Raw genomic sequence first — 20,002 nt, forward strand, 5'->3', positions numbered from 1 at the left:
CGTGCCCGCCCAGTCAACTATGTCTTCCTTCCCTTCACCTGGGAGGCGAAGCCACCCAGGGAGAGAGCAGGGCCTGGCAGCATCAATGCGCCATCACAGGGATGTCGGAGGACGGGGCGAGGGAGCACGGGGAACACGGGCGGGAATGGAGGGACCGATTAAGGGAGACCTGGACAGAGCCGGGAGACTGAAGCTGGACTCCAAGGTCGGGAGCGGGAAAGGGAGCCTCTTGGGGGAGGCAGCTGGGGTGGCGGCCTGGAGCCCCGGGGGGACAGAGTCCTGCAGGAGTGGGGCTGGGTGATGGGGGGGAACACAGTCGTGCGGGAGCGGGGCTGGGTGATGTCAGGCGTTCTAGCCCCACAGCCACCCAGGAAGCGACAGCCTGGCCTTTGGCATTTCCCTTGACACTGACCGCCCCCCACCTCCCGAGGTCCCCTCTCTGCCCCCACAGATGGGGCCCCGGTCCTCAGGCAGTCCAAGACAGTCAGATGGCAGAGGGGGTCCCTGACCCCTTCCCCTTCCTGGGGTTAGGCCAGGAGGTGCAGTGGGGGAGGGGAAGTTTAGCTCAGACCCCTCTTCTCTTGTGGCTCTACGGGCTGGGAGAGGAGAGGCCTGCATGGGGACAGCGGATTGAGCAAAGGCCTTTGAAACAGAGCGTCTCTGACTTCCTCAGTGGTCCAGGGGTTAAGACTCCGTGCTCCCAAAGCAGGGGGCGTGAGTTTGATCCCTGGTTGGGGAAGGTCCTGCCGGCCCTGACGCACATCACAGCCAAAAACCAATCAACCAACCCGAGTGGTTCTCAGCGCTTCCCTGGTGGTCCAGGGGTTAAGATTTGGTCTTCTAACACAGGAGGTACGGTTTGTTCCGTGGGTGAGGAGATCCCACATGCCTCACGGCCAAAAAGAAAACCAACCCACACAATCCCTCCCCTGCCGTGGTTCTCAACCAAAGGGGATTCCCTCCGTCCCCAGGGGATATCTGACATCTGGAGATGTGGTTGGGACTGAGGAGGTGGGATGCTACTGGCTTCTGGTGATCAGGGACGCAACTCCACATTCTGTAGCCCACAGGACGCCCCCCCCCCCCCAAGCAAGGACGACCCCCCCAACCAAGGATGATCCAGCCCCAGAGTCAACAGAGCAGAAGAGGAGACACCTGCTTCAAAACAGTGCAGCCCCGCCCCCAAAGCATCACGGGTGGCCCGTCTTAGCCACAATAATAATCGGATGGCACCTGCCCGGTTCCAGCAGGAGCCAGCACCTGGGAGCGCCCGGCTCTCATACAGACTCCGCGGGGCCGCGAGCCCCGAACCACTAGCGAATGAGCGCTGCTCCCCATGCCAGAGCAAGTCTACACCCTTGACAAGTATGAAGTCCAGCAGCCCTCGCACCTGCCCTGCGGGCAGAGCTCTTATCATCCCCATTTTCCAGATGGAGAAACTGAGGCCCAGTGTCATGTGCCCAATGCCCCAGGCAGCGGGCACGGCAGTGCAGATGGCACGGGGTGGGGGGGGCCTCAGGGAAGGGTCACCCCCAGCACGACCTGCGGCTCCTGAGCTGTGGGAGGCAGGCAGGCGGTCCTGCTGCAGCCCAGACACAGGGAGGAGCCTCATGCTGAGAAAACGCAAGACACAGCCTCAGCTCAAGCAACGAGGATGCACACGGTGTCCGAGAAGTGCCCGGAGACAGACGGACGAGCACGAAGAGCTGGTGGCTCAGTGAGGGGGGACCGGCCGCCCGGCCACCACCCGTGCCCCTGCCCCAGGGCCCCCACCACGGCGATCAGCCCAGCTCACCTGGATGCCGTTCTCCTGAAGGTTCAGGTACCGCGTGTTGACGGGGATGCTGGCTGGGACTTCGGCCAGCTCTCTCCTGGTGCAGATCACCCGACTGGCCTGGTTGCTGCAGGAGCAGGCCGCTGGGCAGGAGGTGGCCGGAGGGGTGCCCCCTCCGGCGGCGGATGTCACAGCCACGCCGCCCCCGCCGGCCCCCAGGGGCGGGGAGAAGAGCCAGAGGAACAGCAGGGCCCCATGGGGCCAGGACATCCTACCGGGCGGCAGCGGGGGGCACAGGGAGCCGCGGGCGCGCGCCATCCTCAATGTTCATGCTCCGCCTGGGCGCCGGGGGGCTGTCGGGAGCGGAGAGAGGAAGAGGCTCAGAGACCGGAGGGACCCCCACCCCCGAGAGGCCCAGCTCCTCCCCCGAGTCCAGACAGCTCTCTGCTGCTGCTGCCATCAAGGCTCAGGACCCAAGGGATCAAGGCCACCCCAGGTCCCAGGTGATGTGGGCCCAACAGGCCGAGGGAGGCAGAGAGGCAGGGGCTGGCCCTCAGCTCACCATCTCTGTGCTGGGAAGACTTTATGCCCATTTCCCAGAACAGAAAACTGAGTCTAGGGGGAGAGGCTGTGCCGACAGGTGGAGACATCAGCCAGATTAAAAACTTGGGTCCTTGTGTGATTTCACAAAGGGATATCGATAAGTGGAGATGGAGTGAGAGACAGACGAGACACAGGTGACAGACAAAAGGTGATGAGCCAAGCTGAGAAAGTCAGAGCTAGGATCTGGTGCCCGTCTCGGCATCCACCCAAGTCCCCTCGCCACCTGCACGTGCCTCTGGGAGGGGTCCGGCCCCCTGGACGCCCCCTCACCCCACTTCTCTCTCCAGGGAGTGCTTGCAGAGGCCAGGTTTCCCAGGGACCCGGACACCCCACCCACCATCACACACGGGGCTCCTGTCTCCCTTGCGCTTCCTGGCAGCAGCTGGAAAGATTTAAGTTAGACTCAAAGAGGGACCTTGAAGGAGAAGGTGAGGTGCCAGACAAGGCAAGTGGGTAAGTGCTGGGTGCGGGCAGGTGAGGCTGGGAGGAAGCCCGTGGGGAGGCCGGGCGATGACGGGGGAGGAGGCGGCCTTGGGTGGCAGGGGCTGGAGGCCACGAGGGCGGCTGCTGGGCCTGTGACAGTGGCTGCCGCAGGATATGGCTGAGCCGCTGCCGGGGTAGGGGCTGGGTGATCGGGGACTCCCACCCGGAGCTCTGGGAGGGCAGTGGGCTGCGCGGGGTCAGGTCCTCCCACCCCCATCTCCAAAGGGGAGAGATGGGCTAGAGGGAGATGGGCTAGTCATGACAGGCGCAGTGAAAACAACAACAACAATAACTTGGGAATTGTGAGTCAGCCCCTTCTTGCGCCAGACTCTGCACACGCTTGTGTAAGCTCCCGGGGAGCCTCGGGAGGAAGCTGTGAGGATACCCAATTGACGGATGAGGCCACTGAGGAGCCTGGGGCTGGCTGGGTAGCGGCAGAAGGGGACTGTGGTCCTGGGTTTACCCCTGGGGCGCCCGGCCCTCTCTTCCAAGCAGCATTTCCATCCCCAGCGCGCGCGCGCACACACACACGCGCGCGCGCGCCCACGCCCGCGAGCTCTGCTTCAACACAGCGGACCCGAGAGTTTCCCACGTGTGGGGAGGCCAGGGGGACCGGGGATGGGGGGCGGGTGCGGTCTGCACAAACGCGCGTACCCTCAGCGGTGACGGGGCGCGCCCTCGCGCTCCCAGACCCGCGGACCCGGGGCGGCTGGCCCCCGCACTCCGTGCGCACGCACGCGCACATGCTCCCGCCCGCGGTTTCCAACATCATTGTAACTCGGATTAAAAAAAAAAAAATGCATGTGCGTGTGTCCGTGTGCCTGCGCGCGTGTGTGAGGGGAAGAGCAACAGCTAGACAAGAGAGAGAGAACGGAGAGACAGAGACACAGAGAGATGGAGTGGGGTGGGGTGGGGTGGGGGGAGGGCTGGTCCTGGGTCTACACCCCAGACTCATCTTTCTGCCCAGAGGGCTGGGGGCTGCGAGCTCCTCTCTGCGTGCCCTGCGAGGGCGGTGGGGTCCTCGTCCTGCGCCCACCATGCCTGTCCCCACCTCACGAGACTGGTGAGAAGCCAGTCCCCCCCCTCCCCTCCCTGCCGCACCCCCCCCCCCCAGCCCAGCCTAGAGGCCGCGCAGCCCGAGGGGGCCAGGATTCGAGGCCGGGGAAGCCCCAGATCTCGATGCCCCTCGGGCGGTGGGAGCCCGGTAGCGCCCACCCCAGGTTCAAACCGCCCCTGCGTCTCTCCCCCCCCCCCCCGCCGCCGCCTCGGTGCCCATCTCGCCCGCTGCCAGCCCGCAGCCACCCCCACCCGCTTCTGCGGCGCGGGGGCCTCCCTCCCCTCCTTCCTCGCCCTCCGCCATCTCTCCGTCCTTGTCTCCCCCCACCGCCCCCCGACACACGCCGCGAGGGACACTCACCCCAGTGGCTCGGCTTCCGCTGGGCCTCTCCCTGCGCCCCAGGCCCCCCCCTCCGCATGCCTCCAGCCGCTGGGGGCTCTGCCTCCCCGGTCCTCCAGGGTTTCCCGTCGAGGTTGTGGGGGGGGGGGGCGCAGGGGCTTCTTGGGTCTCCCCGCGCCCCCCCCTCCTCGCCAGTCGCCCTTCCCACCCCCCCGGGAGGCTCGTCTAGGCCACTGCAGCAACCGTCTCCTCCTCCCCTCCCGGCTCGCCTCCTCCGGTCCGCTACCCCCGCCCCCACCTCCGCCCGCCTCCGGTCTGCCCCCGGGGACCCCGGCCCCCTGCTCTCTCCCTGACTCCCCTGCTCCTCCAGTCCCCCGCCCACCTCTTCAGGGCCCCCCAACCCCCTCCTCAGGCGCCCCCCTCGCTGTCTCGCTGCCCTTGGGACCACCGGGCCCCCCTCTCCTTCTCCTCCATCTCCTCCTCACTCTCGCTGCGCCCCCATCACCCGCTCGTAGGTCGGTCGGGGAGCGCGTCTCGGTCAGATTCTCTGTCCGTCTGTCCGTCCGTCTCGGTCTCCCTCGGCCGGGCTCCGTCTGCCTCTCCCTGGCTTTCTCCGCGATTACAATTTCTAGTCACACGGCAGTGCAGAGCCAAGCTGTGCGCCTCGGCTCCCTCCCTCCCCACTCCTTCTTCCTCGCTTCCTGCGCGGGGCGGGCGCCTCCCCTCCCTCCTCCTCGCCCGACCCCCCACCCCCCACCCTTTCCTAGCGCCGGAGGCCTCCCCCTCCCCCGCTAATCAAAGGCTCTGTTATCTAATTAACCCATTGGTTCTGGGCAGCCGGGGAAGGTCGAGGGAAGCGGGGGAGGAAGGTTGAAGGCTGGGCTGCCCGGGGAAGGGGGGGAAGGGGGGCTCTGGACCGTGCCAAGCCTGGCCTCGTGGTCTAGACAACCTCACGGGCTGCAAAACCAGGCCGGGCGGGCGCTGGCCGCCCCCCTCCACCGCTGGCCACAGCACCCCCTCCCACACCTGCCCCCCCGGAGTGCAGACAACCTAGCTAGGGCTTCTCTGCAGGCAGGCGCTCCCCTCAGCACCCCGGAAGCTCCCCCAAACGCCCCCCGCCACCACATGGGTACAGACCTCCACCCCAATATACCAGCGAACCCGGGCCCAGGTCACCCGAGTCCTTCAGCCCGAGGGCCAACCCCTGCTCATAACCACAAAGAAACCCACTCCCAGATGCAGTCCCCTCCCTCTGGACTTCAGTGGTTTCCTGCTACCCACCTCCTGATACACTTCTGCAAAATGGGCAGGGCAGCCTCTTCCATTCATTCTATTCATCCATCAGTCGATGAATCCATCCATCCAACAGATTTTTTTTTCCCATATCCCTACTATGTGCAGACGCCGGTAGAGATGCTGACAAACGCTACCCCCACCCTCCAGACCCCAACATCAAGTAGCAGTAGTAGGAGGATAGATCAAGCACCAGGGGGTCTAGGTTTGCATCCTGGACCTGCTGTGTGACCTCGGGCCAGTGACTTCATTTTTCTGAGCTGCAGAAAAACACCGTGAGACAGGGATAATAATAGTATCTATCACAGGGCCACTGGGGGACTGACTGGCTCAGGAAATGGCTCTCTCTTGACAGTAAATGCAGATCTGACCACTTCTTATGCCCACCACCATCTCTCCTGGGTGATCAGAGGTACCTCCTCACTGGTCTCCCCTCTCTGACTCTCACCTTCCCTCCCAGACTATTCCCACAGGTGGCCTGAGGGGTCCTGACCCTGCTCTGCTCAGCGGCCCTCACACTTTGTCTGGGTGGAGGGGAGTTGTGTGTGTGTGTGTGTGTGTGTGTGTGTGTGTGTGTAACCTGACTGAGGTTCAGCAGACCCTCTGCTGCTCCCCTGCTCACTCAACCACTTCGGGCCACACTAACCCCTTGCTGCTTCCGGATCCGGGCACACACTCCTGCCTCAGGGCCTTTGCACATGCTCTTCCCACGGCCTGGACCCTCAGGCGTCCCACCCTCCCTCTGGTCTCTGCCCAGAGGTCGCCTTTTCAGTGAGGCCAGCTTGAACACCTTGCATCACACAGCACCCCCGCTCACACCAGAACGTTCTCTGCTTTGTCTATGTCGCATTTGTTACCCTCTGACCAGGGCTTCGCAGGGCTTCCCTGGTAGCTCAGTGGTAAAGAATCTGCCTGCCATTGCAGGAGATGCAAGTTTGATCCCTGGAGAGGGGGAAGATCCCCTGGAGGAGGGCGTGGCAACCTACTCCCAGTATTCTTGTCTGGAGAATCCCATGGACAGAGGAGCCTGGCAGACTACAGTCCATGGGGTCACAAAGAGTTGGACATGACCGAAGTGACCGAACAACAACGACGATGACCTCTTAGAAGCCCATGCACTTGAGTGTAAGTGCCCCGAGGGCAGGGACTGCGTCTGTTGTGTGCAGTTTGGTTCCCGGCACCTATGACGGTGCCTGGCACAGAGTAGGTGCTGAATGAACACCGAGTGGAGGCAGCAGCAGGTGCCCCACTGATGCCTCCCAGAGATGCTCGACTGATGCCTCCCAGAGATGCCCCTCTCTGCACACCCGGCCCAGACACACATCCCCCGGCTGCACATCTCAGGCTCAGCCCCTAGATGTCCTGGATCCCGACGTTCCCTCCCATCCCAGGAGGCCAGCCTGGTGGAGGCAGCACATCCATATACCATGAGCACAGCCACCTTCAGCTGGACACCCACGCCCACGCCGTGGTGCCACCTGGCTGATCGGCTCCTAGATATTCTACCCAAGGTCCCCAGGGCAGCTGTGTGCACCCACCAAAAGCAGGCAAATCTGAGGGTAGCCACACCTCGGATGCCACCTGTGTGGGCTACATCGCTGTGTCCCGAGGGGACGCCTGGCCCCAGTTACACCCCTCCGACCCAGCTAACAGGGGTGCTGGCTAACCCTCTTCTGAGCATGTTCTCAAAATCAGGGATGCGGTACACACCTGACTCACACCATCTCCTTGACTAATGCCACCACCACGCACAAATGTCTGCCATGTATCTGGCCCAGCGAGATCTCTACCCCTTGATCCCAGTGGCTCATCACTGAGGTTGGGACCCCTCGGCGCAGCAGTTGCCCTGGTGACCCCCTCACAACCCTTCCTCCAGTCTCGCCCACCAGGGCTCCCTCTGACTTTCCTTGGGTCCCGCTGGCTCTCTAGCCCCTCCTTACCTTTCACCTCCACTTCTTGGCATTTTCTTCGTTTCTCCCAGCTGCTTCCCCTAGGCTCCTCAGGCCAAACACCTCGTTCCCTTTAAAGACAGTTCTTCCCTGCATTTGTTCAACACCTTCACAACCCAGCTCTGGTCAGTTGTCAGTATTTGAGGGTCTGGGCTTCAGGCTGGCAGGCTGACTAGCATTTACCATAGCTCTCCCATTGGCCCTCTGACAGGGGACTGCTCTTACCCCCATTTCACAGACAGGAAAGGTGAGGCAGAGAGAAGCAAAGTCACCAGCCAAAGACACAGCTGGGAAGGGGCCCCTCCCTGTCAGCCGCCCCAGAGCTGAGGGGCTCAAGACCTTGAAGTTTGTCATGAGAGCAGGGACAGTCCTCCTGGGGGACCTGTCAACTGTGCCCAGCCTTCTGTGACCCCTACTGGCCAGGGTGCACCCTTGATAGTGGCGGGAGCTCCAATGAGCTTTCGCTGGGGGCCCGGCGCCGACTGAATGCTGCTGTCACCTGCTGTGTGTGCTAAGGCGCTCAGTCGTGTCCGACTCTTTGCGACCCCATGGACTGTAGCCCACCAGGCTCCTCTGTCCATGGGGATTCTCCAGGCAAGAATACTGGAGTGGGTTGCCATTTCCTCCTCCGGAGGATCTTCCCGACCCTGGGATCGAACCCGAGTCTCTTAATGTCTCCTGCATTGGCAGGCAGGTTCTTTACCCCTTGGTGCCACCTGGGAGGCCCCCTCCGCTGGAGCTTCTGGCTTCTCCCCACGGCTCTAGGAGCAGGTCATTGTCCTTGTGCCCATTTTCCAGATGGAGAAGCAGATCCTGAGGGCTGAAGGCACCGGCTGATGGTCATGGAGCCCGGAGGCGGGACAGCTGGGATTGGAACCCAAGCCCCAGCCCTGGGCCAGGTCACCGCGCTGCCTCTCTCACCCGAGCGCCCTGGAGAAGCCTCAGTGCTAGGATCCTCCACCGCTACGTGGTGCAAGAGACAGGGCGGATACAGAGCTGCGAGAGGGCCGGGGGAGAAGAGGTGTGAGGAGCACAGAGGGACAGACAGAGAGTCAGAGAGAGGAAGCAGAGACCAAGGGGAGCCCGGGGAGGCGGCAAGAGCGGAGTGCTAGTCACTCAGTCGTGTCCGACTCTTTGCGACCCCGTGGACTGTAGCCCGCCAGGCTCCTCTGTCCACGGACTTCTCCAAGTCCGGGCAAGAATGCTGGAGTGGGTTGCCATTCTTCTCTCTAGGGGCTCTTTGTGACTCAGGGATCGAACCCAGGTCTCCTGCATTGCAGGCGGACTCTCTACCGGTTGAGCCACCAGGGGAGAGAGAGGGAGAGGCTTCAAGGGGGAACAGAGGAACCTAGAGAGGGAGCTGAGATCCAGGGGGAAAGTGGAGGCAGGGAGACACAGGTGCTCGAGGTGTGGGCCGAGGCCTCACCAGCTTCCCCATCCTCTCAAGCTCCAGTCCTGAGAACTCTCAGGGCATCGAGCCTAAGAGGATTCAAGCAGATGGCAGCTGGGAAATTCAGGGGCCCAGGAGAGGCGGGGCGAGGAGAAAAGGGAGGCAGGGAACATTCCTGTCAGGGCGTACTCACTTTTTTTTTTTTCTGGGGTAAGTTCAGAAGGTGAGAGAAAAGATAGGAAATTGCTGTCGCAGCAAGAGGGATGGAGGTTAGATCTAAAGAAGAACTTCCCGACTGTGAGGGACTGGGTGGGGGGGTGGGGGAAGAGGAGCCTGGAGCCAGGAGGGTGGAGAGACATCAAAGCCGGGCAGAGAGGATCACTTCCCTCTCTGGATGTCTGTCCTGCGGTGGGGGGGGGGGGGGGGTTGGGCGGGAGCTGTTAGGGTGGGGAGGCCGGAGGGTAACCGAAGCATAGGCTTCAAGGATGGATGAAACAAGTTCACACGTGTGTCCCTCTGAGTCAGTCCGTGTCCTTAATGCTTTTAAAATAAAAGCACCCCTAAAGCCTCAGGAGTTGACAGTCGCCTAACTTTTGAGCTAGAACCACCCTGGAAATAGGGCGGTCCAGACCTAACTGCTGGGGACAATTTGGGGTCTCAGCTCCGGACCCGCCCAGGCTCCCCAGGCAGGGGTGGGCTAGGGAGGGATGACTTGCTGGGCAAGGGAGCCTATATTTTCCTGTCTTCCCCCAACACCCCCCAGAGACGCACTGGTGGGTCATTTATTTGATCTTTCATACATTCATTTAAGGGATATTTACAGAGAGGCTGCACCGCCCCCCCACCCCGCCCCCTGAGGCTCCGCCCACATCCCAGGCACGTTCCCTCCTCTGGGCCTTTGCTCCTGTTGTTGCCTCTGCCTGAAGCGGGCCTCCTTAGGTCTGCGTGTCTGCCTCTGTGTCCATTCCAGCCTCTGTTCCAATGCTACCTCCGGGAGGGTGTCCCGGCCCTCCGCCCCCCATCCCACCCCTTACACTTCACTTCCTTCCCTTCAAACCCTCATCAGCTGGCCCGACCTTATCTGATGGATCACGACTGGTCCTGCTGATTGCCTGTCTGCGCACTAGGAGGTGAGCTCCTCAGGCATGGGGGTCGTCTGTCCGGAAGCATCCTGGATGCCTGTAACCCTCCAGGCTTCCACAGAGCCTCTCCACCCTCGCGGAACCGAGGTGCGAGCGAGCGCCGCCTACCGCCGGGTTCCCTGCCGGCTCCGGGGCCGCAGGGGCAGAGGAACCTGCCTTTGTCTTGGGGGAGCTAGCGGTCCAGAGGGGAGACCCACAAAGGGCTGAGTGAGAGCGTGAGCTCAGGGTTGAAGGCCCTGGAGCGTCTCCGAGGGGCGCCGCCCCCCGGCCTGGAGGAGGTGATGGCAAAGCTGAAAGCTGCAGGACCATCGCGAGGCAGGCGGGTGAAGACGGGCGCGTGGGGTGGAGGGACCCCCTGCGTACAAAGCCCAGGGGGGCCAGAGAGGCGGATGGGAGCCGGGGATCTGCAGAGTCCAGCTCGGTTACAAAGACCTCTTGCCTCCACAGCGCGCTGAGAGGCGGAGGTGTGGATGCTGGGGTTGCGGGAGAGACTGGGGGCCGGTGATGAGTTGGGTCAAAGGTCCAGGGGGATAGGATGAGGCTGGGGCTGGGGGACCACAGGGATGGAGAGGAGGAGACGGAAAAGATACCGCCAGTCTGCAACAGTGGCAGAAGCAGGCGATGAGGCAGGAGGAGAGGCCTGGGTCTTCTGATCCATCTGGCGGGGGCGGGGGTCAAATTCTCAGAGCCAGGGAAGTGGAGAGGGCGGGGAAAGAGGCTGGAGAGGGGAGGAGAATGGCGAGGTGGCTAGACACACCTCCCAACCTCAGTCTTTACTTGTAGGTGGTAGACCCGCCATGCTGCGGGAGGTGCTGGTGGAGGGACCCTGGGCCTGGGTGCTCTCGGTTGCTGGCTGTGCTATCTTGGGCCGGCTCCTTCCCCTCTCTGGGCTCCCATTTCCTCCTCTAACCCAGGATGTCAGTGACAGAGCAGCTCAGAGCTGGAGCAAGGCGGCCCAGGAGGGGGTCTGACCAGTGAGTGACGGGCAAGGGTGAACTGGGATGTGAAGTCCGGCTGGTTGCGTGGGGAAAGAAGCGGACCCACTCCCGTCCCAGGCTGCTGCCAGTTTTCTGCTGGGAACCACACCTTGCACCTCTGTTTCCTCATCTGAGAAATGGGAATTGAAAACAGGTACCCTATGAAAGCTGAGTGCTGAAGAATTGATGCTTTTGAACTGTGGTGTTGGAGAGATTCTTGAGAGTCCCTGGGACTGCAAGGAGATCCAACCAGTCCATCCTAAAGGAAATCAGTTCTGAGTGTTCACTGGAAGAACTGATGTTGAAGCTGAAACTCCAATATTTTGGCCACCTGATTCGAAGAGCTGACTTATTTGAAAGACCCTGATGCTGGGACGGATTGGGGGCAGGAGGAGAGGGGGCGACAGAGGATGAGATGGTTGGATGGCATCACTGACTCAACAGACATGAGTTTGGGTAGACTCCAATGCAGGAGATGTAACAGACAGGGGTTCAGTCCCTCGCGGTGAGGGTGGAGAATACCCCCTGGAGGAGGGCATGGGAGCCCACTCCAGTATTCTTGCCTGGAGAATCCCCATGGACAGAGGAGCCTGGTGGGCTACAGTCCATAGGATCTCACAGAGTTGGACATGACGGAAGCGACTTAGCATGCACGCGTGCACCATATGAGAAAGGGCTGGGAGGGCAGGGGATGAGGAAAGAGCAGCAGCTGTTTGCCAGCTGGTGTGGGACCAGTTCAGTATTTGAATGGGTCACTGTCCCCCAGAACCTTCTTTCTGCGCTGTTGGGTGTGGTCACCAGCACGTGTGGCTTTGAGCACTTGCCATGTGGTGAGTGCAACTGAGGAACTGAACTGTTGATTTACTTTAAATTTATCTAGAAAAAAAAACATTTTTTGCTGCATCCTGTGGCATGTGGGATCTTAGTTCTTCGACCAAGGATCAAACCCATACCCTTGCAGTGGAAGTCCTGCCACTGTGGGTGGAGTCCTAACCACTGGATCACCAAGGAAGTCCCACTTTAAATTAATCTAAATGTCGATGGCCACACGTGGCTGCGGCCGTAGTGGTTCCTGTGTTGGGCGTCGGGGGAAGGCCATCCCTGTGTCTCCATCCCTGTGTCTCCATCCCAGTGTCTCCCAGCTCAGGCTCAGTCTCACTTGGAACCGGTTCTGAGTCCCCAAAACTTGGGCTCCAGCTCAGACAGCTTGCCCGACAGCCTCACAGCACTCTGGAAGGACTCTGGAGAAGATCAAAGCTGGAGAAACAAACTTGACTGAGAGCAGGGCACCCAAGCCAGGCTGGCTCTGCCTGTCATATGAGGCCTACTCCGTGCCAGGCTTGTGCTAGGGATCCTTGGGCCCACTTCACAGAAGGGCATACTGAGGTGCCGTGAGACTCCCAAGTTCTCAATGTACCTGTGACCGCCTGGTCCCAGGTAGGAGCCCAGAGAGGGAAGGAAGCTGAACCTCCAGGCCCCCTATACTCTGCATGACTCTGGATGTTGGGGGTGGGGAGGAGCTAACACCACCGTTGAACTGAATCTACCCAGGAGAGAACTAGGACCTAGCCTGGTATTGGTATCTTTCAAAGCAGTGGCCACTGCCGACTTTGCAGGAGTGCATGGGGGTAAGTTTGGAGGGAGGGCTCTGGTGTGAGCCAGCCTGTGTGTGACCTCCCTCCCCTTGCTCCCCTTGCTGTCTCCTGCAAGGGTGATGTTGCTATCTGTTTTCCATCTCAAGGTGTGCAGAACTACTACATTTAAAAAAAAAGGGCAGAGGGGAGGGGGAGAGGTGGTTCTACTAACAGTGACCAGAAGTTGAAAACTCCTTGAACAGGAGCACGTTCCTTAGACGTCTGTGCGTCCAGATCCACCGGGGACTTTGTGAAAGTGTAGGTTCTGATTCGGTGGGTCCAAGACGAAGTGGAGATCCCACACCTCCCATGGATGCTGGTCCTGCAGCAAGTAGTCACAGGCCCCCTAAGCTTGCGGTCCACCCCCACATTCCATTTCCGGATGAGAAACGAACCCTCCGCCTGCCCTGTCTAAGGGTGTGCTGGGGGTGGGGGGTCGGTACAGACCTGGGTTAGCACCTCGACTGTCACACTTACTAGACGTGGGACCTTGGAAAGGGGACATCGCCTCTCAGGGCCTCAGCTTGCTCATCTGTAAGATGAGAAAAATAGCTAATCAACTTCCTTGGATGACGGGGCGTCTGTGGCCCCATATCTGTGATGATATCTGTGATGGGTTGAGTGCAGTGCCCGACACATAGAAAGGTCTCAATAAAACTCTTCTGTAACCGTGACTATCCTTCTCCTCCTAGACAGCGTCACACTGTCAGAGTGGGAAGAACATGGGTGTCAGGGAGACCTGGGTCCACGCTGACTCGCTGCTTTCTTGCCATGTTCCCCTCCAGCCCCCCAGGTGAGGACTCAGGATGATCTGTCTAGTGCTGGGCACTTCAGTGGTAGTGACAACAATCATTATTGTTGTTGTTTAGTCGCTAAGTCGTGTCTGACTCTTTGCGACCCCATGGACTGCAGCACGCCAGGCTTCCCTGTCCTTCACCATCTCCAGGAGTTTGCTCAGACCCATGTCCATTGAATCGGTGATGCCATCCAATCATCTCATCCTCAGTCACCCCCTTCTCCTCCTGCCCTCAATCTTTCCAGCTTCAGGGTCTTTTCCAGCATTATTATTAGTAAATAATTAATAACCATTATTGTTTATTCTCACTGGGTCAGAAGAACAAATCTTTTTCTCACTGTGACTCCACCTCCTACCCCCCCATATGTATATCCAGCGTTTCTGAATGGATCAAAAATGTCCATTTATCACTGGGCCAGGGGACCCACAGAATTGCCTGAGGGGCCTTTGTGCCCCGCCGAGGCCCGGCTGGACACTCCTACCTTGGCGAGGAAAGTCATCTGTGACAATGGGCCCCAGGGGATAGGATATGTCTTATCCCCTCTAGGGTTTGAAGGGCATGAACAAGACTGGGAGGCCAGGAGCCCGTGCGTTACCAGAACTCCAGTGAATCCTTGGAGGTCTAACCTTCTGAATTGATTATTATTAACAATCTCATTATCATTATTATTAACAATCCTAATTGCCACTCAGGGGGCCTGGTGGGCCAGCACGTTGCCCTCTCTGGGTCTCAGTTTCCCCCTCTGGAAAGCAGTCTCAGCTGCGACAGGCAATCCACAGGGTGGCCAGTGCCTGGATTTGCGGTCCCAGTCCTGCCACTTTTAGCTTGGTGATCTTGGGCATAGGACCTCATCTCTCCCGGCCTCAGTTCCCCCTTTTGTCAAACTAGTGACGATGATCATGCCTCCCTCCCAGGACTCCCGAGAGGAGATAACAGGACGAATCCGCCTGGAATGACCCGCACAGAGTCTGGCCCAGGGTAAGTTCTAATGAATGTCAGCTCTTATCACTATCTCCAGCCCTGTGTTTGAGGGTTCCAGACAAGCGGATGGCAGATCTCCACATTTACTGCCTGGGGTTGGCCCTCTGGGAGAGTTGGGGCTGCCGCTGTTTTCTGACCCTTGTCACACTGTTTGAACAAGAACTCTGGGGCGTAAGCTCAACACTTTGACAACAGTGTGGGCTGAGGGATTCAGGGGGCCCCAGCTGGAGACGGGAAGGGGGTGGCCTGGGTCGCTGCACCAGTCCCACCTTGCTCCCTCGCTCCTCCCGATCTGGGTCACCCACAAGCTGCTCAAATCCCCCTTCCACACACACAGGGCAGGACCCAGCGTTCTCACTCTCTGCAGCTCTCTTGGGGACCCAGCTGTCCCCTGGGATGGACTCCCGCCTGCAGAGCCCCTACCAGCCCATCTCTCAGGTGTCAGATGCAGCCTGTCCCCTCCACCTGCCATGACAACAGTTGCACGTAGGTTTCCAGGCAACAAGGGGGCGTTCTGCCTCTCTGCTAACTCTCCCGCCACCCCCCTCTCTGGCAGAGCCACCCCACTCTCAGGGACTGGGAAGGGAAGGGAAAGGAGGTTCTCCCTAGCAAAGAGGAGGGGGCTTCTCAAATCAGAGATGAAGAGGCTTCCTACACCCTGCCAGAGAGGAAACATGGTCACTCTCCTTTCATCCCGACAAGGGTGATGGCGGGGCAATGGATGGGGGTCTGAGCACGGTCACGACACCAAGGGGACCTCATGTCACCCTGACCCCAAGATGAGACCAAGTGAAGCCCTTCCTCTCCTGGAACCGAGCCCCGTGTCCTCTGAGACCTGCACTGGCAGCAGGTGAGCCAGTGTGTACCTGCCCTTCCTCCAACACACAGGGAGCCCACCCCTGCCTGTGGGCTGCACCCTGACCCACGGGGGACATGGGTGGGGTCTGGGGCCCACCCTGGCTGTCAGCCAGCCAAGGACAGGTTGTAACATGGTGGCTTCATGCAGCGCTAGCTCTAGACACCTCGAGGGGCTGTGGCCATGGAGAACTTGTCTGCATTCTGCAGCCTGGTGGTCTTATGAGTCTTCCCTCCCTTGGTGTGGCAGGGAGGCAGACCCTGGCTCCAAGGAGGCTCAGAGCTGGGGGCAAAACTGCCCCAAAGAATGATGGAGCAAGAGGGACAGGCAGAGAGAGCCCCAATTCCGGAAGAAAACCAAGGGAAGAAGTGTAGACAGTATGTGTGTGGGGTGGTGGTGGTAAGAGCCACTTGGAGGAAGAGAAGAGAAAATAGCAGAGGTGGAAAACTCAGCCGACTATAGCACTGGGTAGGGAAGACTGACAGATGAAGCAGGTTAGAACAGAGTACCTGAACACAGCCCATTGCTACCCAGAGGTGGGAGGTGGGGGAGAATTATTCAAAAGAAGCTGATAAGCTGGCTATTTTTTTTTGAGATATAATTTAATATTATATTATATTAGCTTTAAGTGTATAGCACAATGGACTTCCCAGGTGGCTCAGCGGTAAAGAATCCACCTGATGAGCAGGAGACATGGGTTTGATGTCTTGGAGAAGGCAATGGTTACCCACCCCAGTATTTTTGCCTGGGAAATCCCATGGACAGAGGACCCTAGTGGTCTACAGTCCATGGTGTAGCAAGAGTTGAACACGATTTAGCGACTAAACAACCATAACACACAGCATAATAATTCATTATTTGCAAAATAATCACCACAATGTCTAGTTACAAATCACCACATATAGTTAAACACTTTTTTTCTCCTGATGGGAATGAGTTTTTTATGTGAAATCTCTAATTAAAAAAAAAAAAAAAAGCTGGCAACACATTAAACACTTTGAAAGTACTGGGGGAATTAAGACTCGTGGTCTTCAGGACACCAGTGTAACTGCTCAGGGTTGTGGGAGGGCAAGTGCATGGAATAAAACAAGAAGAGTGCAGGAGGCCTGGCTGAGAAGAAATGGAAATAGAGGCAAAGGCAGACAGAGAAGCCAGGAGCGAAGGCACTGGGCTGGGTCGGGGGAGATGAGGGGTCAGCCGAGGGGTGGGACGGGACATGAGGTGCAGAGATGGGAGACAGGAGGTCCAGGTGACACCTTGGGGCAGATGACCAGCCAGAGAGGCCAAGGAGGGTGAGAAGGAGAGGAAGGGTGCTATAGAGAGCAGGCCCACCGTCCAGACAGAGGAGACAGGTGAGCCAAGAGGGTAGGGAGGCGAGGCGCAGACACCGGAAGACGCGGAGAAGTCCGCTCTTCCGCTTCCGCTTCCGCTTCCGCCAGGAGACCTGCCTCTCTCCACCGGCCTCGGTTCCTGTGTGTGCGTGCACGCGCTGGACCCTGCCTCCATTTTCCAGAGATGAGCCAACGGCCCTCTAATACCTCATGTCTTAATTCCGCCGAGCTCTCTGACTCGGTGCACCCGGGCACTCTCCTAACTTCTGGGTGGGTTGGAGGGCCATTGCTTGGGTCCCTTCAGCGCGCGCGCACACACACACACAGACACACCTGGCCCCTCGAGCTGGGCTCTGAGACTAGACCAGCATCACATGGGGTTGCACCTTCACAGCTCTGAAGCCACCGCCTCCGCGCCTCTACATTTGTGTCTCTGCGAGTGTGAGGTCCCAGGGCTACCAGGTGTGAGGGCCTCTCTCTGGCCACGTCTCTCCCTCCCGTCTCTGTGTATCCCGGTCTTTCTCCCTGGCTCTGGGCACCAAAGCCGAGTGTTTAACTGGGTCTGTCTGATTCCACATCTGAGACTCTGGCTGCGAGTGAATGACTCTGTGTGCATGCGCGTGCACACACGCCCATGTGCACCTCTGCTTACACACTCCTCTGTCTGTCTCCCACTCCCCCTCTTGCCCTCCACTGATGGCTGACTCTGTCTAGCAGGCTGGACCCTTTGCCTTGGTCGCCCCCTGCACCTCTCTGGTGTTGGGGTGCCCCGGGCTCCTTGTCAGCTGTGCCCTGGGTTTGTCCCTGCGCTCCCAGAGTCTGTGGCTCCCTGTGTCTCTGCCTCGCCTGCGCCCTGGCTCTGTGTGTGAGGATGGTGTGTGTTCCCTTCTCTCCCCGAGAGAAATTAAGTAACTCTGTGTATGTTTGGCCCCGTGGCGATGCGCCCTAATTGTGTGTGTGTCTGGGAGTCGGGTCCTCCTGTCCCACTCTGGCTGTGCCTCTCTCTGTCCCTCTGTCTCCCTCCCTTCCTTGCCTCGTCTGAATCCCTCCCGCTCTGCTCTCTGTCGTTCTTTCCTGAGTGTGCTTTCGAACTCTCCGGGGCTAGGATCAGAGGAGACCCCAGGGAAGAAGGACGGTGGGGAGGGGAAAAGGAGGTGCAGGTTAGGAGCATCAAGGAGACAGGAAGAGGGAAGGAGGCCGATCCTGGCCCAGGTCGGGAGTGGGAGGCGGGGAGTTTTTTAAGCGGGGAGAGGATGCTGCCCACGGCCTGGACCAGGAGCGAGCGACGAAGGCTACTCCCAGCTGCCGCCGGAGCCCGAGTTCCTGTCTGGCGGCTGCGCGGCCGGGACTCGGGATGTGAGGCGCATAGCAATGGGGCGCTGCGGAGGCTCGACTGCAGCTCCCAGCTGGGGAGGGGGTGGGGAGGGGGCCGAGGGGCGGCCCTGAGGCTCCCTGCCCCCTCCCCCTTCCCAGCTGGGCTCTCCCCAGGGGATTTCCTCACCCTGAGAAAGTCTCTTCCAGAAAGCCCGGTCTGAGGCTGCAGGGAGCGGGGCGGGGAGAAGGGCCCGGGGCTCCGGAGGAGGTGGGGGTGGGGAGGGAGGGGGAAGAAGTGAGTGCCCAGAGACCAGTTAGGGTTGGGCGGGCGAGGGAGCATCCTGGGCCTCAGGACCCCGAGTCCTGCAGAGAGAGTGGCTGGACCCCTGGCCTGAGAAAAGGAGGAGCCTGCGGAAGTGGGGGCTTGAAAACGTGGGCGGAACCCTGGACAGAGGAACCCTGGACAGAGCCTGGGTCTCGGGCTCCCAGGGACTGAAGGGGAGTTGGGAAAACCCGAGGGTTGGAGAAGGAGAGGTTCCAGAGAGGAGGCCCCTAGGACCGGGGAACGGGGGCTGGGGGAGCCCTTGAAGTGAAGAGGCGAGGATGGAGGCCCTGAGTGAAGAAAGGTCACAGAAGGGGGTCCCGGACAGAGCAAGATGGAGTGAAAGAGTCTGGGAGTGCTAGAGAGGTGCTCCAGACCCCTGCCCAGGTGAGGGCCCTAAACAGGGGAAGTGGTAAGGGGTCCTGAGGGGAACATGGTAGGGGCTGGGGGCTAGAGGAGAAAGATGCTAAAGTTGGGGTCTCCTGGAGAGGGCATCAAGGGGGGATATCGGGGAGAGAGTGACAGATGGGGGTAGGGAGTGGGGGGGGGGGGAGAGATGAGTGGATCCTGAGGGGAAGATGAGGAGCAGTTAGAAGGTCCTAGAAGAGCACGTATGAGGGAGGGAAGGCCTGGGAGGGCAGCAAATGGGGGAGGGGAGGTCCCCAAGCGGAGAAGGCTAAGGACGGTGGGGTGCAGGTAGTGGTCCCAGAGAGACACGTGCCTGGGGATGCAAGGCCCCACGAAGCAGAATGGGGTCAAGGAAGGGGGTCTTGGGAAGAGGGAGAGACCGGGGTTCGGTGGCCCCTCAGTCGGGGTTGGGGGACCCCCGAGAGAGAAGGGCTGCAGGTTGGGGAGGGGGGGTGTCTCATTCCCCAGTCACCCCTCCGTTTTTTCCCATTCTCACTTCCCAAACTCCCCGGTTCTCCCCGGTTGCCACGGCAACCGCTCCTGCCAGGCGCGGTCACCAAGGAAACCCCGTGCCCGCCTCTCCCCCCCTCCCCATCACTGGAGTGCCCCCCCACCCCAAGCAGCAGTGGTGTGGAAGGTGGGAGGGGCAATGGGGGGGGAGAACTCGGACTCCCGACCCAGAGAGGGGGCCCAAACCTACATCCAGCGAGCCCCCCCTCCCCGCAAGCCTCCATCCTCAGCCCCACAGCTGGATACGCAGCGACTGCCAGACGTGCTTCCCCCCCATCCCTCGGCGGCGGCGACCCCCCAACACAGAACTAAGAACCTCCACCCGACCGCCTCTCCCACCGGCTTCTGCTCTCCAGCAGGCCCCGCCCACTGTCCTCTGCCGCCCCCCCATCCCGGAGGAGGCCTAAGACCACGGTCCCCTAATTAGAGAATGCCCCCCCCACCCCCACCCCCCCGCGGTTCCTCCTCCCGCCCCCGCCCGGGCCCTTCGGCGGCTACTCACAGCGAGGAAAGGGGCTCCTTCCGGGGGGCAGCATGCCCGGCCTACGGGGGGAGGACCCCCCCAATGAGGCAACGGGATCCGGGGTGCGAGGCCCGCTGCGGGGAGGCGCGGGGGGGCGGGGCTGCGGCCGGGCCCGGGGCTGTCGCGTTCTGCGCCCCCCTCCCCGGCTCTTGGATGGGGAGGGGGCTTCCGCAGCGGCAGCGGTGGGGTTCGGCGGGGGGTGGGGGGCCGCTCTGCCTCCTCGCCCGCCCGCCCGCCCGCCGCCCGGCCCGGCGCCCTGGTCCGCCGGCCCGCCTTCCTTCTTGCCTTCCTTTCTTCCCTTCTTTCTTTCTTCGCTTCC

The 20,002-nt window shown here is 60.6% G+C and overlaps 1 protein-coding gene across 2 annotated transcripts in view; it reads right to left on the reverse strand.

Moving 5' to 3' along the window:
• Positions 1 to 19,790, reverse strand: part of LRRC4B (leucine rich repeat containing 4B) — a 42,244-nt gene extending 22,454 nt beyond the window's left edge. The window contains exons 1-2 of one of the 2 annotated variants that reach the window (XM_061139893.1): positions 19,663 to 19,790; positions 1,796 to 2,127 (exon numbers count right to left, since the gene is read on the reverse strand). In XM_061139893.1, coding sequence (XP_060995876.1) covers positions 1,796 to 2,092 — 297 coding nt within the window. In that variant the 5' untranslated portion in view covers positions 2,093 to 2,127; positions 19,663 to 19,790. Of the gene's footprint in view, positions 1 to 1,795; positions 2,128 to 4,277; positions 4,544 to 19,662 lie in introns of those variants that run through there. The other variant, XM_061139892.1, reaches the window with a different exon arrangement.
• Positions 19,791 to 20,002: the final 212 nt, after the last annotated feature.

The sequence above is a fragment of the Dama dama genome, chromosome 4, assembly GCF_033118175.1.
Source record: "Dama dama isolate Ldn47 chromosome 4, ASM3311817v1, whole genome shotgun sequence".
Lineage (NCBI taxonomy): Eukaryota > Metazoa > Chordata > Mammalia > Artiodactyla > Cervidae > Dama > Dama dama.